The sequence below is a fragment of the Cyrtonyx montezumae genome, unplaced genomic scaffold (genome assembly GCF_038088225.1).
Source record: "Cyrtonyx montezumae isolate F1298 unplaced genomic scaffold, pur_monq_1.0 scaffold_15, whole genome shotgun sequence".
Taxonomy (NCBI): Eukaryota; Metazoa; Chordata; class Aves; order Galliformes; family Odontophoridae; genus Cyrtonyx; species Cyrtonyx montezumae.
Genome location: NW_027071881.1, coordinates 441675 through 467157, shown reverse-complemented (window position 1 = coordinate 467157; position 25483 = coordinate 441675). Strand labels below are relative to the sequence as shown.

Genomic DNA, 25483 nt, shown 5'->3' with positions numbered 1-25483 from the left:
CAAAATGGAGATTTTAGTTAGTGGAGAAAATGGAGAAAATGATGGAGAAGTGATAAAATTTAGAGAAAATGATGGATGGGTGAAGAATGGGACAGAGAAATTGTAGAAGTCAGAAATTTGAGAAATTGATTGATGAATGGAGAAACTGGAGAAGATGGATAAAATGGAGAAAACATAGAAACAGAGAAACTGATGGATGGAGATATTGGGATGAAGACTCCGATGGAGGAATTGGAGAAATGGGTGGATGGTTGAGAAGATGGGGGAATGGAAGAGTAGGGATGGATGGTGGGTTGAGGATGGGGAAGCACGGATGGACAGAATGATGCTGGGATGGCTGCAAGAATGATGTGACTGAGAGAGAAAGAAGATGGAGAAGTGGGAAGGAGTAGATGAAGGATTGCTGGGTAGATAGAAAAAGCCTGGGTGGATGGTTGGAACAGTGGATGGATAGATGACAAGACAGCTGCCAAGATGAACACTGCCCCACCCCACAGGAGGAGCAGGCCAACTCCAACCTAGCCAAGTTCTGCAAGGCACAGCACGAGCTGGATGAAGCAGAGGAACGTGCTGACATGGCTGAGTCCCAGCCTCTGACCAATCCCCTTTGAACCCCCAAACTCCCCTGCTTTCAGTCAGTAAATATCTTTGAGCCACAACATCTGCATGTGTGGGGCAGAGTGTGGTTTGGGGCAGGGCTTGTTATGGTGTGACTCTGCCCCATAAAGCAGTTGGGTTGTGGTGGGAGCTGCAGGAGTTTGAGTGTGGTCAGGAACATAAGATCTCCACCCAGGCTGTCTCATAGTGCCATTGAAGCTTCCTTATGTGAACCTCAACCCAACGTGCTGTGGGGCACTATGAGGCACTACAGGGCATTGTGCATTCCTATCAGTTTCTCTGTGTCGCTATTGGTACCATATGGGTCTCTGTGTGGTCTCTGTGGAGCATTATGAGCCACTATGAGTAATTGTGGGTCCTCATGTGTCTCTACGGGTCCTGTGAGTCCCCACCCCCCACTGGTTTCCCCCGTGGCCCCATCCCCAGGAATTCGTCACTTGCCAAGGACAAAGAGGGGACAAAGAGGTGGAGGGGGTGCTGGGAGATAAGGAGGCCAGAAATAGCCCCATCCCTGCCGCTCTGTCAGCAGGCAGAGGTGGCAGTCATGGAGTGTCCCATAGGGATCCACAGGGACCGTTAGAGCCCCATTGCTCCCCACAGAATCCCATAAGATTGCATACACACTCAGAGTGAGAGCTAAGAGCCAGAGCTTATGGGGCAGAGCTTGCTCCTTGTGTAGGGCTTGCAGCATTTTCTATGGGGCAAGGCCTGTGGGACTGTGCTGTGAGCACAGAGTGAGAGTAGTGGAGCATAGGCTATGGAGTAGATAGGATTCTATGGGGCAGAGCGTATAGGTCATGGATGTGAGGCACAGGGCGGGAACTATGGGGCAGGGCTTTTGGGTCTGCTAAAGGGTCTATGGGGGAGAATGGGATCTACAGGATATAATGTGAAGCTGTGGGGCAGAGGGGGTTCTGTAGGGAAGAATGGGAACTATGGGGCAGAGTGTGTTCTATAGGACAGAGCATGGTGCCTGGATTCCTTATGTGCCTTATGTGGGGTGTTATGGGGCAGGCTCCCCCTCCCCCCCCACTCCTGTACCCTCCTCCCCTCCTTCTTTTCCAGGAATGTTTTAGAAGAGACAGAAGAGGGCGGAGCGGGAGAAAGTTCATAAAGGCTGTGGGGCAGCAGCAGGATTGGTGTGGGGCTGGTGGAGGTGGGGAGACAGAGGAAGATGGGGGGGCACACTAGGATCTAGGGTGCAGTAGGGAGATATGTGGGATGTGGGAATATGTGGAGCTGTGGCTCACACAGGGGGCTATGAGGTGCTCCATACTGATGTGGAGCTCTATGGGTTGTGGATATGATGGGTATGGAGTGATGGGCTATGGGATGTATGGGAACTATGTGTAGGGGAATATGGGAGGATGTGGGAATCTACAGGACAAGGGTATAAAGGGATCCATGGGACAGGGAGATGTGGGAGGATGTGGGAGAATGAGGAAATCTATGGGGCAGGGAGATAGGGGGATCTATGGGATAGGGAGATGTGGGAGGATGTGGAAATCTATGGGGCAGAGGGATATAGGGTTCTGTGGGGTGCAGGGTAGAGCTGTGGGTAACAGCCCTTTACCCTCAGCACTGCAGATCTGTTCCTGTTTCCTGTGCCAGAGTCAGAGACTGAAGGTAAGGGGCTGCTATGGGGCTAGGGGACACAGTGGGGCAGGGGCTGCTATGGGGCTGCTATGGGGCACAGGAATGTTATGAGGAAGGGGAGCACATTGGGGTGGGATGAGGCTCTGTGAGGTGGGATGAATGCTATGGGGCAGAGGAGAGTGGCTGGGGGGGGACATCACTTTGCTATGGGGTATCAATATGGAGTCCACACATTGCTATGGGGCACTGCTCTTTCAGTGGAGCCCATGTGTATATACGAGGCCCTGCCCATTACTATGGATCTTGTGGATATCTATGGGGCCCACACATTTCTGTGGGGCACTGTGTATTGCTGTGGGGTCTTTGCATTTCTATTGGGCTCATGCATGTCTATGGGACACAGCTCATTTCTATGGATATCATGGATGTTTATGGGACATAGTCTGTGTGCAGGGGGTTCGTGCATGACTGGGGGGCAGCCCTTATCTCTGTGGGGCCCATGCATTTCTATGGAGACAGTGCATATGGGATCCCTATGTGTCGCTGTGTCGCCATGATGATGTTACCATCATGTTGTCACTGTGATGACATCACTGTCACCATACCAACAGATGGAGGCAGTGCTGGGTGCGGCTGCTCCCTTCCTGCGTGCCCCCGAGTCCCGTCCAACCCCACCAGGTGACACTCGAGGGCTCTGCTTCGTGCCCCACCCCCAGCTCGAGTTCATCCGTGCCCGTGTCACCGCCCGGATGGGGAATGTGGTCACTGTCACCACAGAGATGGGGGAGGTGAGGGGTGGGTTTGTGGGGGAGTTCATGAGGTGGGGTCAATGGGATCAGTGTGAGTGGAGTCAAATAAGAGTCAAAGGGATTCAGTGAGGTGGGGTCAACAGGGTTAATGGGGGTAGAGTCAATGGGGTGGGATCAATGATGGTGAGTCAATTAGGGTCACTGGTATTCAGTGTGGTGGAGTCAAATGGGATGGGGACAGTGAGGATCAGTGGTAGACGATGGGGATAAATGGAGTGAGGTCAGTGGGGGTCAGTGGGGTGGGATCAATGGTGGGTGACAGATGGGAAAGGGTTACTGTGGGGATTTGGGATGGAAAGGGGAGACTTGAGTAAAAGCTCAGTTTGGGGGAAGAAAGAAAGGGTTAATGTTGGGATTTAGGGCAAAAATGTTGGATTTGGTGGGGTTTGGGGTGAAAAAAAGGTAACATAGGGGACACTTAGGTGTAAAAATGGCAAATATGAGGTAGTGGAGTGAATGAAAATGTAATTCGAAGGATACCTTGGTGTGACAAAGCTGAATTTGAGGGAATTTGCTGTGGAAAAGTTAAACTTAGGATTTTGAATTGAAAATGTTGCATTTGTGGGATTCTTTGGGATCTCTCTGCAGACTCTGACAGTGCCTGAGGCCGATGTACACCCCCAGAACCCCCCGAAATTTGACCGCATCGAGGACATGGCCATGCTGACGTTCCTCCATGAGCCTGCTGTCCTCTACAATCTCAAGGAGCGCTATGCTTCCTGGATGATCTATGTGAGCCTTCCAGCAGCCCCTGGGGCAGCTCCACAGCCAAGGGGGGTGACTCATAGCCTATGGAGCAGCCTCAAATCTATAAAGTAACGCCACAGCCTGTAAGGATGCAGGAGCATTGTGTCTTTGTGACTTCTCCATGAAGATCTGGGCGGTCACCTTGTGCCCATATCTTCTGAGGCACCTAGAATGTGGTGGTTTTCCTCCAGAGTTCTTGGGTCACCTAGAACTGGAATGTCCCATTTCCAGTCCCATTGGGACACCTAGAATTAGGATGTCCCATCTTTATTTCCCTTGTGGCAACTAGAATGGAAATTTCAAGACCCTTTGGGTCATCTATAACTGGAACATTCCGTTTTCAAAGTCCTTGAATTACCTAGAATTAAGATGTCAAGAACCATAGGGTCACCTAGAATTGATATGTCCCATGTCTGGACCCTTTGGGATGCCTACAGACAAAGTTTACAGTCCTGTTCTGTCACTCAGAACAGGGATGTCACATCCTCTCTCCCCTTGGAACACCTAGAACTGAGATTTCCAGACCTTTTGGGCCACCTAGAAATGGGACTTCTCATCTTAAGTTCACTTGGGCATCATAGAAGTGGGATGTCTTATCTTGAGACCCTTTGATATACCTAGAAGCAAGATCTCAAGATCCCTTGGACCACCTAATACTGGGACAACACATTTACAGATCCTTTGAGTCACCTAGAACCATGATGCCCCATCTCCAAATGCACTGAGTCACAAAGAACCCCTCCTAGTGGGATGACACTTCAAGATCCTGTCCCATGTCCCCTTTCCAGACCTACTCAGGGCTCTTTTGTGTCACTGTCAACCCATACAAGTGGCTTCCAGTCTACAATGCTGAGGTGGTGGCTGCCTATCGGGGCAAGAAGCGGACTGAGGTCCCACCCCATATCTTTTCCATCTCGGATAATGCATACCAGAACATGCTGACAGGTACAGACCTCAAACTGGCAAATTTTGGCACCAAAAAATGGACCCAGAGCTAAAGTTGGGTCTTCATGTTAGTGAGACTGCCATCCCTTGTGTTTTCTCCTTCCAGATCGTGAGAACCAGTCCATCCTCATCACGTAAGTCCCAGCCCCATGGTGCTGGAGGGGTGGGAGTGTGGCACTGCCCTACACTGCCACACATACCTCACCACTGCCTCATGGCTTCAGCGGAGAATCCGGAGCGGGGAAGACTGTCAACACCAAGAGGGTCATCCAATACTTTGCCAGCATTGCTGCTATTGGTGACCGCAAAAAGGAGTTGGCAAATAGCAGTAAGGTGGGTCCTCTGCCCATACCCTCTTAGCACCCCACACTTGGGCTGCTTGTCCCCTTCCACTGATCTCCACTGACCACCAGGGGACCCTGGAGGATCAAATAATCCAGGCCAACCCTGCCTTGGAGGCCTTCGGCAATGCCAAGACTGTCCGCAATGACAACTCTTCGCGATTTGTGAGTGGTGGGGGATGTTGGATGAGATCTATGGCACAGGGTTGGCTATCTGTGGAGCAGAGAAGTCTCACACTGCTGCTTCCCCCTTCATAGGGGAAGTTCATCCGGATCCACTTTGGGGCTACTGGGAAGCTGGCATCAGCCGATATTGAGACCTGTGAGTGACTTTGGGGATGCATCTTTGAGCCATCATTCCAACCTTCCATCTATCTTGTCCATCTTCTCATTCCATCCACCTCAAAGCTTTCTCTCCATCCTCCCCAGACCTCCTAGAGAAGTCCCGAGTTATATTCCAGCTGAAGGCTGAGCGGAACTACCACATCTTCTACCAGATCCTCTCCAACAAGAAGCCTGAGCTTCTGGGTGAGTTGGTCTTCTTCTTCCATCCTATCTTTCTCCACTCATTTTTTGAGACAATTGATAACCATTTGGGTTATTTTGTATCTTTTTCCCTCTTTTCTGCCCCACCACGAAGCAGAGATGCTGCTCATCACCAACAACCCCTATGACTACAGTTATGTTTCCCAAGGAGAGGTGACTGTGGCCTCCATCGATGACTCAGAAGAGTTATTGGCAACTGATGTAAGCAGATGGAAGAGTCCTCAGATGGAGGAGACCATGGGTGGATGAATCCATGGATGAGTGATGGGATCATTAGATGGAGGAAACCATCTGTTGTTGGGACCAGAAATGGATGAATGATTCTTTAGATGGATGGTTGGATCTCTAGATGGATGAGTGCATAGATGAATGAGTGGATGGATGAGTCTCCAGATGGACAGATGAGGTTTTAGATGGTTAAATAGGTCATGGATAGATGAGATTGTCTGACAAATAGGAAGAACAGGACGGACAGACACACAGTTGTTGGACAAACAATGTCTGTGCCCTCAGCACAGTACTGGTGGAAAATCAGGCCCTCTCTGACCCCCCTCACCCTACAGAGTGCTTTTGATGTCCTGGGCTTCACTGCTGAGGAGAAGGCTAGTGTCTACAAGCTGACGGGCGCCATCATGCATTTTGGCAATATGAAATTCAAGCAGAAGCAACGGGAGGAGCAGGCAGAGCCAGACGGCACTGAAGGTTCACGGGATGACATAGTTTGGGGTCCCCCAGCTCCTTCCAAGACACAGAGGAGGTGGGATCTGACTTGTGTTCTCTTCTCCTTGGTGGAAAGATGCCGACAAGTCAGCTTACCTGATGGGGCTGAACTCAGCTGACCTCCTCAAGGGGCTGTGCCACCCACGGGTGAAGGTGGGCAATGAGTATGTCACCAAAGGACAGAGTGTCCAGCAGGTCTACTACTCCACTGGGGCTCTGGCCAAGGCCATCTACGAGAAGATGTTCAACTGGATGGTGGTCAGGATCAACAACTCACTGGAGACCAAACAGCCTCGTCAATACTTCATTGGTGTTCTGGATATTGCTGGCTTTGAGATCTTCGACGTGAGGCCTTGGGAGAGCGACATATTTGCACTTGGGTGTTGGGTTGATACAGCTGGGCATTGAATTTACATCCTTAAGAGTCATGTTGAACTTTGGTGGGAAAGTGGTGCTTCTGGGTGTTGCGTTTACCCCCAAGTGGTGACTTGACCTCCCCACTGGGTATTAAATTGACTCTGCTGGGTTTCCTGTTGACATTGTCAGGTCTCCAATTCATTGTCTTGATCCTGTGGGGTGTTGTTATGTTAACCACACTGGGTCTGTAGTTAACTCCATTGATCCTACTGGGCATTTCACTGACTCCCTTGAGTCTTCTGATGACCCCATTGTGTCTTCAGTTGACTCTGTTGACCTCATTTGGCCTTATTTTCACCAATTGGGTGTTACATTGACCACATTGACAGTCTTTTCTCTCCCCAGTTCAACAGCTTTGAGCAGCTCTGCATCAACTTCACCAACGAGAAGCTGCAGCAGTTCTTCAACCACCATATGTTCGTGCTGGAGCAGGAAGAGTACAAGAAGGAGGGCATTGAGTGGGAGTTCATCGATTTTGGCATGGACCTCCAGGCCTGCATTGATCTCATTGAGAAGGTACCACTGCCCCCGGGGCATTTTGGGGTGCTCTTCCACTTGGAGTTTTCCAGTGTCCCCAAAAGTGGTCAGTTGGGTGGTGCTTGGTGTCCTCCATGGTCAATGAGGTCCTCCTCTTGGCAGCCCATGGGAATCATGTCCATCCTGGAGGAGGAGTGCATGTTCCCCAAAGCTTCAGACATGACCTTCAAGGCCAAACTTTTTGACAACCACCTGGGCAAATCAGCCAATTTTGGGAAACCCCGGAATACAAAAGGGAAGTCAGAAGCCCACTTCTCACTCATCCACTACGCGGGCACAGTAGACTACAACATCATTGGTTGGTTGGAGAAGAACAAGGATCCACTCAATGAGACAGTGGTGGGACTCTACCAGAAGTCAGCCCTCAAGCTATTGGCCAGTCTCTTCTCCAACTATGCTGGGGTAGATGCTGGTAGGTGGAGGGATGGACATGGCTGGATGATGGATGGGAAAGATCTAAATCCAGTAGTTCCCTCCTTGCTTTCCTTACTCCTTCTCCTTTTCTCAGGTGGTGATGGTGGAAAGGGAAAAGGAGCCAAGAAGAAAGGTTCATCCTTCCAGACTGTCTCAGCCCTGCACCGGGTGAGTGCCCCATGGAAGGGACCTGCTGTGGGGCAGAGGAAGAACTACTTCACCTCATGACCTTCTTGCTTTTCCACTTGCGCCCCATTGGTTTCAGCCTCTTCTCTACTCCCCCAGGAGAACCTCAACAAGCTGATGGCCAACCTAAAGACAACCCATCCCCACTTTGTCCGTTGCCTCATCCCTAATGAGAGAAAGGAGCCGGGTGAGGGGGTGGAGACTAGAGTGCTTCTGGCAGTGGGTTTAGCTGAAGGCTGACTCCACTCATTTTTACCCCCTTCCTGACAGGTGTGATGGACAACCCCCTGGTGATGCACCAGCTCCGCTGCAACGGAGTGCTGGAGGGCATCCGCATCTGCCGCAAGGGTTTCCCCAACCGCATCCTCTATGGGGACTTCCGCCAAAGGTAGGGAAAGCATGGCAGGGGTGTTGGGAATGTGGGGATGGGCTTTGAGCTCATTTTGGGTCATCTCTTCCTGCCCTAACTAGGTACCGCATACTAAACCCCACAGCCATCCCCGAGGGGCAGTTCATTGACAGCCGCAAGAGTGCTGAGAAGCTCCTGGGGTCTCTTGACATTGACCACAACCAGTACAAATTTGGGCACACCAAGGTGAGGTCCATCCATACACCAAATCATCAATCTGTCCATCTGACCACCAACTCTTCTATCCATCCAGCCCTTCCATCAGCCCTTCCCATCAACCCATCTAACCTTTCTGTCCAATCCAACCCAATATCCAGCTCTTCCATCCAACCCATCCAAACCTTCCATCCAATCCAATGTACATCCCTTCGATTCAATCCAATCTCCAACTTTTCCATCTAACCCAGCACAAACATTGACAATTCCATCCAACTCAGCTGACATTCCTTCCATCCAACCTATCCACCAACACTTCCAGACAGCTCTCCCATCCAATTCAACCTCCAACCCTTCTATCCAACCCAACCCCACCCATATTACCTGCTCAATTCTTTTCTCAATCACCTCCTTCCTCCTCTGAGGTCTTCTTCAAGGCCGGGCTGCTGGGGCTGTTGGAGGAGATGCGAGATGAACGCCTCTCCCTCATCATCACCCGCATCCAAGCTCAAGCCCGGGGCCAGCTCATGCGCATTGAGTTCAAGAAGATCCTGGAGCGCCGGTGAGATGGGAATAGCTTCTCCTACCAGGGTTGGAACCCCCATGTGACTCAGCTCCACTACATAGGGCTTGGATGGTGGCATCATCTGGGTGTCCCCATCATAGGGATGCACTCTTGGTGATCCAATGGAACATCCGGGCCTTCATGGGGGTGAAGAACTGGCCCTGGATGAAGCTCTACTTCAAGATCAAGCCCCTGCTAAAGAGTGCTGAGACTGAGAAGGAGATGCAGGTGGGAGGACATCACAAAACCATCATGGTGTGGGTCACCAAGGAAATGGCTTGGGTGGGGCTAATGAGTGGTGGAACCATTTGATATTGCTATTGGTCTACTGTGCTCTGATGCAGACAATGAAGGAGGAATTTGGGCATCTGAAGGAAGCCCTAGAGAAGTCAGAGGCACGTCGTAAGGAGCTGGAGGAGAAGATGGTCTCCATGCTTCAAGAGAAAAATGATCTCCAACTGCAAGTCCAGGCTGTGTGTGATGGAGATGCCCCAACCCCACAAACTCCCTTCTCTCTTCCCTCCTACTCCCATCAATTTGTCCTTTTCATAGGAGCAAGACAATCTTGCTGATGCTGAGGAGCGTTGTGATCAGCTTATCAAGAACAAGATCCAGCTGGAGGCCAAAGTGAAGGAGATGACAGAGAGGCTAGAGGAAGAAGAGGAGACGAATGCTGAGCTGACAGCCAAGAAGAGGAAGCTGGAGGATGAATGTTCAGAGCTTAAGAAGGACATTGATGACCTGGAGCTGTCTTTGGCCAAAGTGGAGAAGGAGAAACACGCCACAGAGAACAAGGTGAAGTGGTTGGGGTGAGAAGACCCAAGAATGATTGGGTTGGGTTGGCAAGTCCCAGGATATTTCAGTTAGGTTGGATTGAGATGTTGGATTGGGTTGAGAACATGCAAGGAGAGTTGTGTTGGATTGAGATGACCTAAATATTGTTTCATTGGGTTGAGAAGACTGAAGGATTGCTGGGTTGGGTTGAGAACACCTAAAGGTTGTTGAGTTGGGTTCAGAAAATAGTGTTTTGAGTGGATTGAGAAGACTGAAGGATGGCTGTTGGGTTGATTTGACCAAGAGATGATTTAGTTGCATTGGGATGAATGTAAGTTGGTAGGTTTGAGTTGAGAAGAACCAAGGGTGGTTGGCTTAGTTCTTCTGTGTCACCTGAGTTAGATTCAGCTTGACAAGAACAGCCTCCTCCTGTCTCTGCTCTACCTTTGGTGTCAAGATGGATGGCTGATGTTTATCACCATGCAGGTCAAGAACCTCACAGAGGAGATGGCTGGACTGGATGAGAACATTGCCAAGCTGACCAAAGAGAAGAAGATCCTGCAGGAGTCTCACCAGCAAGCCCTGGATGACCTGCAGGCTGAAGAAGACAAGGTCAACATTTTGGCAAAGGCCAAAGTGAAACTGGAACAGCAAGTGGACGATGTGAGTTCTGTCACTCTTGTGGGAAGACATCATTCTATGGTGGTATTTTTTCATCAGCTGATAGAGGTCTCTGCATTGTTTGCAGCTGGAGAGCTCACTGGAGCAGGAGAAAAAGATAAGGATGGACCTGGAACGAGCCAAGAGGAAGCTGGAAGGTGACTTGAAGCTAGCTCAGGAGAGTGTCATGGACCTGGAGAATGACAAGCAGCAGCTGGAAGAAAGGCTGAAAAAGTAGGGAACTGCCCATCACTTCTTCCATTCACTTGTCTCTTACCCTTCATCCTGCTCTTCTCTGAGAACCTGGGGCTTTGGGGATTTCAATCACCTGGATATCTGCTGGGATAATGGCATGGTGCATGGCAGACAGTCCAGGAGATTACTGGAGTCAAAGATAACTTTCTGGTCCAGGTACTAGATGAACCAAGCCAAGGTGAAGCCTTACTGGACCAGGTGCTCACCAGTGCAGAGGAGAGCATTATAGATGTTAAGATTTGGGGCAGCCTGGGTTGTAGTGATCATGCCCTGGTGGAGTTTTGATCTGGAGAAATGCAGACCTGGCAAAAAGTAGAGTCAGGACCCTGAACTTCAGGAGAGCAACCTTCCAGCTGCTCAAGGAACTGCTGGATGGGATCTCCTGGGAAACTGCCCTGAAGGGCATAGGTACAGAACAGTGCTGGCAGCTCTTTAAGGACACCCTTCTGCAAGCACAAGAGCTCTCCATCCCCCAGCAGAAGAAATCGAGCAGAGGAGGTGGGTGACCAGCATGGCTGAGCAAGGATCTACAGATTAAACTGAGGGAAAAGAAAGTTGTATAGGAAGTGGAAGCAGGGTCGTTTAGCCTAGGAAGAATATAGGGATGTTGCACTCATGTGCAGTGATAAGATCAGGAAAGCCAAGGCACAGATGGAGCTGAACTTGGTGGGGTATGTAAAAAATAACAAGAAGGGGTTCTACAGGTACATAGGCAGGAAGAGACAGACCAAGAAGAGCGTTCCCCCTTTGACTAACGAGGCTGGGGAACTGGCTTCCATAGATGTGGAAAAAGCTGAGGTGCTCAATAAGTGCTTTGCTTCGATCTTCACTGGTGGCCAGGCTCCCTGTGTCTGCCAGGACCCTCATCCTCTAGGTGGGGGCGAGAGGATTGGATTCTGTCCCACTGTAACAGTAGAACAAGTCCAAGACCTCTTCATGAAAGTGAATGCATGTAAGTCCATGGGGCCAAGTGATATGCATCCCAGGGCTCTGAGAGAGATGGCTGATATGGTTGTCAAGCAGCTCCCAATATTTGAAAAAATCACGGCTGTCAGGTGAAATCCCCTGTGACTGTAAAAAGGAAAACATGACTCCCATTTTTAAGAAAGGGAGAAAAGTTGATCTGAGAATCTACAGTCCGGTGAGCCTCAACTCTGTGCCTGGAAAGATCACAGAGCAGATCCCCCTGGTTACCATGTTAAGGAACATACAAGACAAAAAGGTGATCTGAGACAGCTAGCATGGCTTCACCAAGGGTGGATCTTGTCTGACCCATCTGGTGGCCTTCTATGATGGAGTGACAGCACTGGTGGACAGAGGAAGGGTGATGGATGTAATCTACCTGGACTTCTGCAAAGCCTTCGACATGGTCCCTCACCACATCCTTCTCTCTATATTGGAGAGGTATGGATTTGAAGGATGGACTGTTTGATGTATTAAGAAGTGATGGGCTGATCACAGCCAAAGCATGAGGAGCGGCTGAGGGAGCTGGGATTGTTTAGTCTGGAGAAGAGGAGGCTCAGAGGAGACCTTATTGCACTCTACCACTTCCTGAGGGGGGTTGTGGTGAGGAGGGGGTGAGCCTCTTCTCCCTGATAAATAAGGACAGGACAAGAGGGAATGGCCACAAGTTGCGCCGGGGAAGATTTAGATTAGACCTGAGGAAACATTTTTTCCCTGAAAGAGTGGTCAGGCACTGGAATGGCCTGCCTAGGGAGGTGGGTGAGGCACCATCCCTAGCGCTGTTCAAGAAGCGTTTAGATGAGGTGCTAAGAGATTTGATTTAGTAGTTCAGTGGGTAGGGATGGTGATAGGAGGATGGTTGAACTAGATGATCTCAGGTCCTTTCCAACCTAATGTACCTATGAACCTATGATCCTATTTGTGATTGTGATCAATGCTTCTGTGTCTGGGTGGAAGCCATCACATCCCCCAAGGGTCGTTCTTGGGACTGGTGCTCTTCAGCATCTTTTTTAGTGACATAGATGATGGAATTGAGTGCACCCTCAGCAGTTTGCAGATGATACCAAGCTGAGCGATGCAGTCAACTAATACAGTGGAGTGAAGGGAAGACATCCAGAGGGTCCTGGATGGATTGGAGAAGTGGACCCATTTGAACCTAATGAGGTTAAACACGGCCAAGTACCCAGTGCTGCACTTGGGCCGGGGAAATCCCAGGTATTTATATAATACCTGGGACTGGGGGAAGAACTCCTGGAGAGCAGCCCTGTGGAGAAGAACTTGGAGGTCCTGGTGAACGAGAAGCTGGACATGAGTCAGCAGTGCACACTTGCAGCCCGGGTGGACAATGATATTCTGGGCTGCAGTAAAAGAGCGGTGGCCAGCAGGAAGAAGGAGGGGATTGTCCCTCTCTATTCAGCTCTTGTGAAGCCCCATCTGGAGTAGTGTGTCCAGACCTGAGGCTTCCAGAACAGGAAAGATGCAGAGCTCTTGGAACGGGTCCAGAGGAGGGCCACAAAGTTGATCAGAGGGCTGGAGCAACTCTCCTATGAGGAAAAGTTGAGGGAACTGAATTTTCTAGGAGTTAAAGGCTGGATGTGTTTCTGGGCAGCCTGGTCTAGTGGTTGGTGACTCTGTCCATGGCAGGGGGGTTGAAACTAGATGATCCTTGAGGTCCTTTTCAACCCAGGCCATTCTATGATTCTATGACTATGTCTGGTGTTTCTTCTCTTCCAGGAAAGACTTTGAACTCAACACACTCAATGCTCGAATTGAGGATGAACAAGCAACTGCTGCCCAGCTCCAGAAGAAGCTGAAAGAGCTTCAGGTCAGGCTGAGGTGGATTTGAAGAGTATCCACTTGATTGTATTGAGCTCTGTTGGGTTGGGTTGAATTGGTTTGGGTAGAAGTGTCTACACTTGGGTTGGTTGGGTTGAAGAATCTCCATTGAGTTGGTTTGAGTTTAGTTGAATGGAGTTGGTTTGGGTTCAGGACTGACAGAGTGTCGGATTGGATTTGAAGAATATGGAACTGGTTGAGTTGGGTTGAAGAGTCTCCAACCAGCTGAGTGTAAGAGTTGGGCTGAGGGAAGATCTGTGATGTTTTCTACCTGTCCGTGGTCTACAGGCACGGGTTGAGGAGCTGGAGGAGGAACTAGAGGCAGAGCGGACAGGCCGGGCTAAGGTGGAGAAGCTGCGCTCAGAGCTGTTGCAGGAACTGGAGGAGACCAGTGAGCGACTGGAGGAGGCTGGTGGTGCCACTTTAGTGCAGCTCGAGCTCAACAAGAAGCGGGAAGCTGAATTCCAGAAGCTGAGGAGGGACCTGGAGGAGGCCACACTGCAGCACGAGGCCACAGCTGCCACACTGCGCAAGAAGCATGCTGACAGTGTGGCTGAGCTGAGTGAGCAGCTCGACAACCTGCAGCGTGTCAAGCAGAAGCTGGAGAAGGAGAAGAGTGAGCTCAAGCTTGAGCTGGATGATATCAGCTCCAGCACAGAGCAGCTCATCAAGGCCAAGGTGGGAGACTGGGACCTCGACTGCAAAGATTAAGATGAGGCTAGATGACACAGCTCTTCCTCCACACTTTCCATGTTCCCTTGCATCTCCCTTCCCTTCCTTCCCCTAGGCCAACCTGGAGAAGATGTGCCGCACCATGGAGGACCAGATGAATGAGCATCGCAGCAAGTTGGAGGAGGCTCAGCGCACTGTCACTGACCTCAGCACACAGCGAGCCAAGCTCCAGACAGAGAACAGTGAGTGCCTCACCCAGCTGCTGGCCTTGGGGGCTCTGTGGGTCTCTTCAGCAATGATCTTTGAACCCTTTAGGTGAGCTCTCAAAGCAGCTGGAGGAGAAGGAAGCTTTCATCAACCAGATGACACGAGGGAAACTCACCTACACTCAGCAGCTGGAGGACCTCAAGAGGCAGCTGGAGGAGGAGGTCAAGGTATAACCATTGGGTATAACCTCTCCCATTTGGTTGGAGAGGTTGGTAGGGCTTAGGGCTTAGGGTTTAGGGTGTGAGACACCATGTTAGGAGTGAGGTGGGAATGGGATGGAGGAGCTTGATTGAATTGGCTGGAGTCAAGGAGGCTGAGTTAGATTGGGTTGAGTTGAATGCATCTGGGTTAAGTTAGGTTGAGTTAGTTAGTTTGGGTTCAATTGGTCTAAGGAATATCTGGTCACTTTGAGCTGATGAACAGCAACACTTACTGAGATGGAAGATCTCAAGCTGTCCCCAGTTAACACAGCTCCATCTTCTCCTTGCACCAGGCCAAGAATGCATTGGCCCATGCCCTTCAATCAGCCCAGCATGACTGTGACCTGCTGCGGGAGCAGTATGAGGAGGAGATGGAGGCCAAGGCCGAGCTCCAGCGCACTCTCTCCAAGGCCAACTCTGAGGTGGCCCAGTGGAGGACCAAATATGAGACAGATGCCATCCAACGCACTGAGGAGCTGGAAGAGGCCAAGTGAGTCATCTTCCACAGACACAGAGGATCTTCAAGGAGTCCAGAAAGGTGACATGTGAGTTCTGTCCATCCATCTGGTAGGAAGAAGCTGGCACAACGACTTCAGGAAGCTGAGGAGGGTGTGGAGTCGGTCAATGCCAAGTGCTCCTCCTTGGAGAAGACCAAGCACCGGCTGCAGAATGAGATTGAGGACTTGATGGCAAATGTAGAGAGGTCAAATGCAGCAGCTGCTGCTTTGGACAAGAAGCAGAGGAACTTTGACAAGGTCAGGGCACCAAAATATGAGGATTAAGAGGAGTAGGAGAAGGTTCTCCATGGAGGAGGAGATTATAAGCGAGGTCCTGGTGATGTCCCCACAGATCTTGTCAGAATGGAAGCAGAAGTTTGAGGAGTCACAGACAGAGCTGGAGGCATCACAGAAGGAAGCTAGATCCCTCAGCACTGAGCTTTTCAAGCTGAAGAATGCCTACGAGGAATCGCTAGAGCACCTGGAAACTTTCAAGAGGGAGAATAAGAACCTCCAAGGTGAGGCCATGGCCTCCACCCGGCCATTTCAATGTCATCCATCTATTTCTACATGATCTGATGGATTCTCATTTCTCATCCATGCAGAGGAGATCTCAGACCTCACAGAGCAGCTGGGAGCCAGCCAAAAATCCATCCATGAGCTGGAGAAGGTCCGTAAGCAACTGGATGTCGAGAAGCTGGAGCTGCAAGCAGCACTGGAAGAGGCAGAGGTGAGCCGAACTCTATCCCCTCATGTCCTCCTAGTGTCTTCTATGCTCAGCAGTGTTTTCCTGTTCTTTCTAGGCATCTCTCGAGCATGAGGAAGGGAAGATCCTGAGGGCCCAGCTAGAGTTTAATCAAGTGAAGGCTGATTATGAGCGCAAGCTTGCTGAGAAGGGTGAGGAGATGGAGCAAGCCAAGCGCAACTACTTGCGGGTGGTGGACTCACTGCAGACCTCACTGGATGCTGAGACAAGAAGCCGAAATGAGGCCCTGAGGCTGAAGAAGAAGATGGAGGGTGACCTCAATGAGATGGAAATCCAGCTGAGCCACGCCAACCGTACAGCAGCTGAGGCACAGAAGCAAGTCAAGGCACTGCAGGGCTACCTGAAGGTACCCATAGGATGCTCACCCCTCAGGAATTAATGGGCTAAGATGGTCATTTGGACATTAGGTGGCCCAAGTTTGCTATTGAGTGGCAGTATGATGGGTTTTGGGTTGTCATTGGGTGACCGACCATTAGCTGGCTGATGGGTGGCCATAGGGAAGCCATTATGAGATGCCCATTGAGTGGCCATTGGGTGCCTGTTGGATGATAATTTACTGGCTGATGAATGACCATTGCGTACCTCTTGGCTGTCCATTGCGTGGAAGCTAAGATGCCATTGGGTGACTACTAAGTGGCCTTTGAGAGGTTGTTGTCTGGTCATTGGGTTGCTAATGGGTGAGTATTTGCTAGCTGATGGACAGCCATGGGGTGGAATTTGGCAGTACTTTTGGGTGGACATTGGGAAGCCCACTGTGCCTGTTGGATGCTTTTTGAGTGCCTGTTGGGTGGCCATTGATTGCCTATTGGGTAGCTGTTGAGTGGTCATTGAGTGGCTATCCAGTGACCCTTAGGTAGCCTTGGGAGGCCACTGTGTGCTTGTTCAGTGGCCATTAAGTGCCAACAGGGCATCTGTTGTGTGGCCAGTGGGCGATCACTGCATGGCAATTGGGTGGCTATTGGGAGACCCTTAGGTGCTTATTGGGTGGCACAAAATGGCTGCTGGGTGTGTGCTCACCCAATTCCCACCTCCCTGCTCACACTCCTCCCACCACGTTGTCTTGCAGGACACCCAATTGCAGCTGGATGATGCTGTGCGAGCTAATGAGGACCTGAAAGAGAACACTGCCATTGTGGAGCGGAGGAACAATCTCCTCCAGTCAGAGCTGGAGGAGCTGCGGGCTATGGTGGAGCAGGCTGAGCGGGCTCGCAAATTGGCTGAGCAAGAACTGATTGAGGCTAGCGAGCGGGTCCAGCTTCTCCATTCCCAGGTGAGGACACTTTGGTGAAGACAGCCTTGCATCTACTAAAATATCCCATTGGAGAGAGGCAAGAGAGAGAGCATTTAGACATAGAACATTCCACTGGAGGGCAGAAAGACCTAGAAAGTTCCATTGGAGGACAGCAGGTGACCTCCATGCTCCCCTCTTCCAGAACACCAGCCTCATCAATCAGAAGAAGAAGATGGAGGCTGACATCTCCCAGCTGCAGACAGAGGTGGAAGAAGCCATCCAGGAGTGCCAGAATGCTGAGGAGAAAGCGAAGAAGGCCATCACTGATGTGAGTGTCATGGTGAACTTGGTTGAGTGACCAAGGACACCCTCAATCATTCTTCTACCAATGGGATCAGTGGACCAATGGGACTTGCCGCATTCCTTCATCTCTCCATGCCTTCTTTGGTGTCTTGTCTCTCTTGTCTAGGCAGCCATGATGGCAGAGGAGCTGAAGAAGGAGCAGGACACAAGTACTCACCTGGAGAGGATGAAGAAGAACATGGAGCAGACTATCAAGGACCTCCAGCTGAAGCTGGATGAGGCTGAGCAGCTGGCCCTCAAGGGAGGCAAGAAGCAGCTGCAGAAGCTGGAGGTTAGGGTGCGGGAGCTGGAGAATGAGCTGGAGGCTGAGCAGAAGCGCAATGCTGAGAGCATCAAGGGACTTCGCAAGTCAGAGCGGCATGTCAAGGAGCTCACTTACCAGGTGGGATATCACAGCAGAGCTGGTGGCCATAAGGGCATGGATGATCTGGAACATCACCCACTCTATGTTCACATAGATGATTCATGACCTGGAATGCTGGACTGCTGGCTTTAGGGAAATGGGTGTCCTACAGCATGGTTGACTTGGTGGCAATGGGGACATGGGTGACCTAGCACATGGCTGACCTGTAGGTTGTAGGGACTGGGATGAAAGCATAAGCATAGACCTTGTGGCCACGGGGACATGGGTGATCTAGAACATGGCAGCCAGTGGACACTGATGACCATGGCCATCTGCTGCCTTCATGTCCGATGAGTAGAGAGGATGCATCCCTCCCAAGAACACCTCTAAATAATTTCCACCATGGTTACCTAAAGCATGGAGATCTATGAGGTACTGTGGGGCCTGGACCCACACATCTCCCACCTTCCCCCTTCCTCCAGACGCAGGAGGACCAGAAGAACATGGTAAGGCTGCAGGACCTTGTGGACAAGCTGCAGCTGAAGGTGAAGGCCTATAAGAGGCAGGCAGAGGAGGCGGTAAGTTTGGCAGGGAGGAAGAAGAAAATGGGGAGGGAGAAATAGGGAAAAACGGAGAAATAGATGGAGAAATTGGAAGATCTAGGAAAATTGATTGATGAATGTAGAACTGGATGGAGAAAAGGTTGGAGAAATGGATGAATGGGCAGATGGATGGGTGAAGAATGGGACAGAGAAATTGTAGAAGTCAGAAATTTGAGAAATTGATTGATGAATGGAGAAACTGGAGAAGATGGATAAAATGGAGAAAACATAGAAACAGAGAAACTGATGGATGGAGATATTGGGATGAAGACTCCGATGGAGGAATTGGAGAAATGGGTGGATGGTTGAGAAGATGGGGGAATGGAAGAGTAGGGATGGATGGTGGGTTGAGGATGGGGAAGCACGGATGGACAGAATGATGCTGGGATGGCTGCAAGAATGATGTGACTGAGAGAGAAAGAAGATGGAGAAGTGGGAAGGAGTAGATGAAGGATTGCTGGGTAGATAGAAAAAGCCTGGGTGAATGGTTGGAACAGTGGATGGATAGATGACAAGACAGCTGCCAAGATGAACACTGCCCCACCCCACAGGAGGAGCAGGCCAACTCCAACTTAGCCAAGTTCCGCAAGGCACAGCACGAGCTGGATGAAGCAGAGGAACGTGCTGACATGGCTGAGTCCCAGGTTAACAAGCTGCGGGCACGGAGCCGTGACATCGGTGGCAAGGTGGGATCCTGCCCCACATCCCTGCCCCAACTTCACCCCACAGCTGTCCCTCATGCCCCTCATCACCTCCCTTTATCTTCCCTCTCAATAGAAAGGACTCAATGAGGAATGAAAGCTTCAGATGTTCTGCCTTCCAGCCCCAACCTCTGACCAATCCCCTTTGGACTTCCAAACTCCTCTTTCAGCCAATAAAAATCATCAAGCAGCAGCAGCTGCATGTGTTAGGCAGAGATTGATGTGGGGCAGGGCTTGGTGTGAGCAGTGCAGTGGGGTTGGTGTGGGAGCCATGGGAGATGTGAGGGGCCAAGAGTGCAAGATGGTTACCCAGGCTATCCCACAATGCTCTGCATTTTGCCACATGGTGAGTGTAACACAACAGAACTCGCTATGGGGCACTATGGGGTGTAACAGGGCAGAATGTTTCTCTCTGCACCTTTATGGGTCCCTGCAGGTCTCTATGTGTCTGTGTGTCATTATTGCTCCTGGATGGGTCTCTATTTGTTCCCTTTGGGTCTCCATGGGTCTCTATGGCTCTCTGTGGTTCTTATGTGGCTCTATTGGGCTCTATGGCTCTCTATGAGGTTCCTGCGGTTCTCTATGGGTCCTGCAGGTTCCTGCCCCGATGGACCACTCCTGTGGCCCCATCCCAGGAATTTGTCATTTGCCAAGGTGACAAGAGGGGACAAAGAGGCAGAGGCGGGGCTGGGAGATAAGGAGGCCAGAAATAGCCCCATCCCTGCCACCCTGTCTGCAGAGGCAGGTGGTGGCCATGATGTGTCCTGTAGAGATCCATAGGGACCCGCAGAGCCCTACAGGGAACAACAGAGCCCATAGCTTATAGGCAAAGCAGAATCTTATGGGGCACAGCTGTGGGAGCTCTGTGAGGCAGAGCTTACAGGGCAGAGGTGATTCTATTGGACACAATGGGAGCTGTGGGGAAATCTAGGAAAACTAGGGCAGAGTCCTTGTGGCATCTTCGTGATGCAGTTTAATGTAGGTTTCTCCAAAAGTAATGCCTCCTGTGTTCTTCCATGGAAACACACCAGATACAAACAGCACATTAACACTATTTGTTATTTGTCAGCTACAAAATACTATTTATCAATATAGTCATAGATTCATAGATTCATAGATACATTAGGTTGGAAAGGACCTGAGATCATCTAGTCCAACCATCCTCCTATCACCATCCCTACCCACTAAACTTCTAAATCAAATCCCTTAGCACCTCATCTAAACGCTTCTTGAACAGCGCTAGGGATGGTGCCTCACCCACCTCCCTAGGCAGGCCATTCCAGTGCCTGACCACTCTTTCAGGGAAAAAATGTTTCCTCAGGTCTAATCTAAATCTTCCCCGGCGCAACTTGTGGCCATTCCCTCTTGTCCTGTCCTTATTTATCAGGGAGAAGAGGCCCACCCCCTCCTCACCACAACCCCCCTCAGGAAGTGGTAGAGTGCAATAAGGTCTCCTCTGAGCCTCCTTTTCTCCAGGCTAAACAATCCCAGCTCCCTCAGCCGCTCCTCATAAGACTTGTGCTCCAGACCCCTCACCAGTTTTGTTGCCCTTCTCTGAACACGCTCCAGGACCTCAATGTCCTTCTTGTAGAGAGGGGCCCAAAACTGAACACAGTACTCGAGGTGCGGCCGTACCAGAGCTGAGTACAGGGGGATGATCACCTCCCTGCTCCTGCTGGCTACACTATTTCTAATACAGGCCAGGATGCCGTTGGCCTTCTTGGCCACCTGGGCACACTGCCGACTCATGTTAAGCCGAGCATCAACCAACACCCCCAGGTCCTTTTCCTCTCTACATTCTTCAAGCCATTCTGCCCCAAGCCTATAGCATTGCATGGGGTTATTGTGGTCAAAGTGCAGGACCCGGCACTTGGCCTTATTGAACCTCATCCCCTTGACCTCAGCCCAGCTATTCAGCCTATCCAGATCCCTCTGAAGGGCCTCCCTACCCTCCGGCAGATCGACACATCCTCCCAACTTGGTGTCATCTGCAAACTTACTGAGGGTACACTCAATCCCCTCGTCAGGGTCATTAATAAAGATATTAAACAAGATGGGCCCCAATACCGACCCTTGGGGGACACCACTCGTAACAGGACGCCAGCTGGACTTAACTCCATTAACCACTACCCTCTGGGCACGGCTCTCTAGCCAGTTCCCCACTCAGAGAAGAGTGAACCTGTCCATACCAAGGGGTTCCAGTTTCCCCAGGAGAATACTGTGGGAGACGGTGTCGAAGGCCTTGCTGAAGTTCAGGTAGACTACGTCAACAGCCTTTCCCTCATCTACCAGTCTGGTCACCCAGTCATAGAAAGAGATGAGGTTGGACAAGCACGACCTGCCCTTTGTGAACCCGTGCTGGCTGGGTCTGATCCTCTGGTTGCCATGCACGTGTCGTGTGATCTCCCTCAAGATCATCTGCTCCATAACTTTCCCTGATACCGAGGTCAGGCTGACAGGCCTGTAGTTCCCCGGGTCTTCCTTATGGCCTTTCTTGTAGATGGGAGTCAGATCAGCAAGCCTACAATCTTGTGGGACCTCTCCAGATAACCAGGAATGCTGATAGATGGTAGAAAGCGGCTTGGCAATCACCTCTGCCAGCTCCCTCAGCACCCTTGGGTGGATCCCATCTGGCCCCATGGACTTGTGGCAGTTCAGATGGAGGAGTAGGTCTCTGACCGTCTCTGCTTGGATCACAGGGGGTGCATTATGCGCTCCGTCCCAGACTTCCAGGTCAGGGCGAAAAGTACCCTGAGGACAACTGCTCTGTCTATTAAAGACAGATGTGAAGAAGGCATTGAGAACCTCAGCCTTTTCCTTATCCTCCATGGTTACATTCCCTGCCACATCAAGTAAAGGAGAGAAATTCTCCTTAGTTTTTCTCTTGCTGTTAATATACTTGTAAAAGGATTTTCTGTTCTCCTTTACTGCAGTAGCCAGTCTAAGTTCGAGCTGGGCTTTTGCATTTCTCACTTCCTGCCTGCAAATCTTGGCAGGTTCTCTGTACTCTCCCCAAGTAGCCTGTCCCATCTTCCAGAGGACATAGACTCTCTTTTTCTCCCGGAGTCTCAACAAAAGTTCCCGGTTCATCCACACTGGTCTTTTCCCCCTCCAGCTCAACTTACGGGACTCAGGGACAGCCAGCTCCTGTGCCTTTAAGATTTCCATCTTGAGGAGCATCCAGGCTTCCTGGACCCCTTTACCCCTCAGGAGCGAGTCCCAAGGGACCCTTGCAACAAGTGTCTTGAACAATATTTTTCAATATAGTCACCGCCATTAGACAGTTTGCACAGACGAACTGATCTAGATGCTCTTTGTTTTGCGGTGTGACAGCTGTGCATGGCTGGAACATGTCTTGTCTGTCATGTCACAGTCCCACTGCTGAAATGCACCATCCACCCCTCACTGTGCTTACATCCATTGGTTGGTCTCCATCAACATTCAACAAACATCGATGAATGTGATTTTTTCCTCACAGAGGAATTCAATTACACCCTTTGCTCCATCCACACTTCCTTGTCAGACAGCAGAGAAGGGGGCAGAGCAGCCCATGTGGGCTCAGTGCCCAGCAACAGCCTCCTTCTGCAGTCCCCTGCAGTTAAATTGGTGATTGTCACAGGCCCTTGTGGAGAACACAGGCACTGGGAAGCTGAAGTGCTGACTTCAGTTTAATTCCTTCTTTCCTCTCCCCCATTGAACAACCTCTATTGACATTCTGCTGAGAATGGTTTAAGTTGCACCCATGGCTGGCATCAAGACCAACTTGATCAAGCCGTAGGACAGCTCCAAACAGCAAGAAGAAACAGATTGTTGTACGTTCTAGGGGAACGTGCAGATACTGTGCTGTACAGTTCATACACAGAGTACTGAATTTTCTAGGAGTTAAATCTATCTTTTCCTCCTTTCGACCCTCCCAGTTTGTCCCATCCTTTTCCATTTCCCCTATAGACAAGGTCAGTCCCCAACCAGGACTCCCAGTTCTTCACTCCCACCTGCCCAGGCTCTGTTGCTTCTGATGCTGGGGACTTCTTTTATGTTCCTCCCTTCCCAGAAAAGTAATACGTCATCAAGGGGGTGTGGCTATACAGGAGCCACCATACACCTCCTTCCTCAGACCCCTCTGCCCCATAGGTATCCATAGGGAGACTCCCAGCCCTATAGGACCACACAGGGACCCCTCTGCCCCATAGAAACTCTATAGAACCCCCCTGGACCTTATAGGAGCCCCTATCATTATACAATCCCTTAATTCCCCCTGACCACATAGCTCCATAGGATCCAACAGGACCACCCCAGCACCACCACACCCCCCTACCCAGCCCCACAGCACCCTATAGGACCTTGCAGATCTCACAGGATCCCACTGGGGATCCTCAAGTCCCATAGCACCCTGTAGGAACCATGGGATCCTATAGGACCCTTAGGATCCCTCCAGGACTTTAGGACCCTATAAGATGCTATGGGATGCAACAGAACTTCGTGGGATCTCTAGCCCCCCCATAGCCCCCCCAAGAGCCATTGGACCCCACAGGGACAAGGACAAAGCCCATACACCACCTGATTCCCTGCCCCCCCCCCCCCCCCCCCCCACCTGGTTATTATGGGATGGATGAGGACAGACAAAAGGATTGCAGATGGACAAAGGACAGGTGGATGTGGGGAAGGGCTGGGGCTTTGTCCTTGTCCCTATCCTCCACCCCCCGGGGCTATTTTTAGGACTCCTCCTCCGAAACCAAGCGGCTGCTGCCCTTATACGGCCATACAGGACCACCCTGGCGTGCCCTGAATCTCTGCTTGTTTTCCCCCTAAGTTTTCACATCTTCCCCCACATTTCCCCCAGTTTTCCTTCATTTCCCATTAATTTACTTCATTTTCACTTATTCCCCCTGTTCTTCCCCAGATTTCCTTCCAGTTTCACTCATTTTTCCCCTTTTCCCCATGTTTTCCATAATTTCTCCTTAATTTCTATTTTTTTTCTTTTCAACCAATTTACCCACTTTATCTTCCCCAAAGCTCTCCCAACATTCCCCTTATATCCCCCACTTTTCCTAATTTCATCTGCTTTTGCTTTTATTTTCTTGCTTTCCCCATTTCCCCTCCAAATTTCATGTCTTAATTTTCCAGTTTTTCCCCAATCTCCTAACTTACAAAGAAAAAAACTATATTCTCCCAAATTTCCCCATTATCTTATTCCCACCAATTTTCCCCAATTTTACTCATTTAATCTCAAATTTCAATATTTTCCCTTATTTTCTCCCATTTTTCCCCCAAATATCTCAGATTTCACCAATTGCTATGACCTGCAGGACACCATTCAGACTCGCAGAGTCAGAATGAAGGTATTTTATTAGTTTAAGGTGCACTCCGGCGCCTGGGTCCAACACCGCCCTAATTGCACAACCAGTGGCTCTTAAGCAGATATATTTATACCACACAAGACACACAATCACAATTCTACGAAGGGAGAAGTGCTAACTCATTCTACACAATGGGTCATCCTAAGCTAATTCCGTGAATGTCTTCTAGCTGTCCTTCTTGGACATGTGCTGTGTATTGATAAGTCTTTTTGAATATTGCATCCCCTGTAGTGGTCAGTCCAGTTTATTATCTGAAAGCTTCAGACCTGAAATCCAAGGAATCTACCACCTTGCAATGTGCCATTGATAAGCAAAAGCCTTGCCCCGTTTCTAGCAGACTCCTCCCAAGTCTTGCCTATTCCTAGTACACCACTCGTCAATCTCCACCTCTGGAGTGAGTGTTCCTCCCTTGGCTAATACTGTGAAATTCAAGCAAGGCCTCCTGTTGTACATGTACTAGCTATATAACTATCACCTCATTTTACCCCTGTTTCCCCTATTATGTCAAATCTTCCGTATCTTTCCTCTAAATTTCTTCTACTTTTCCCTTATTTCCCCTAACTTCCCCCTAAGTTTCCATATCTTCCCCCCAAATTTCTGCAACTTTCCCCTCAATTCCACAACTTTTCAGTCCTGGGCCTGTGTTGTGGAGAAATAACTTAAAATCATTACAGTTTATTTACTTTGAAATAATTTGGAGTTCAAAACCCCCCAAATGACACAAACCAGAGCACACATGAGAAGAATACTGGAAGGAAAAAAAAAAAAAACCAAAACAAATTATATCATTATATATCATTATTCTCATCATTTTAATGATAAAAAATGGTGTACAATGAGTCAAACCAAGAATATTGTAAATTATTTATTATGAAAAATGATAGAATTGGAAAAATTCTAAAAAGGACAAAAAATAAAACCACAGTTTTGCTAACTCAGCAATTAATCCTTTGACAGAGATATAAGGTTCTAATAAAAGTAAAGACTGCA

General features: G+C 50.0%; 1 protein-coding gene across 1 annotated transcript; it reads left to right on the top strand.

Moving 5' to 3' along the window:
* The first annotated feature begins 2135 nt into the window (after positions 1-2135).
* Positions 2136-20228, top strand: LOC136045619 (myosin-7). Its single transcript, XM_065731628.1, has 39 exons — positions 2136-2244; positions 2826-3002; positions 3612-3755; positions 4559-4715; positions 4822-4849; positions 4940-5048; positions 5129-5221; positions 5315-5378; positions 5486-5584; positions 5700-5803; positions 6166-6304; positions 6399-6667; positions 7085-7255; positions 7379-7688; positions 7785-7858; positions 7976-8063; positions 8147-8264; positions 8348-8471; positions 8867-9003; positions 9108-9234; positions 9351-9479; positions 9559-9801; positions 10267-10443; positions 10529-10674; positions 13393-13483; positions 13783-14172; positions 14282-14408; positions 14482-14600; positions 14927-15123; positions 15205-15388; positions 15483-15648; positions 15736-15860; positions 15934-16242; positions 16963-17166; positions 17330-17455; positions 17597-17872; positions 18316-18411; positions 18987-19121; positions 19213-20228. The coding sequence occupies exons 2-39, from the start codon at positions 2826-2828 to the stop codon at positions 19231-19233; spliced, it is 5793 nt and encodes a 1930-aa protein (XP_065587700.1). The 5' UTR covers positions 2136-2244; the 3' UTR covers positions 19234-20228.
* Positions 20229-25483: the final 5255 nt, after the last annotated feature.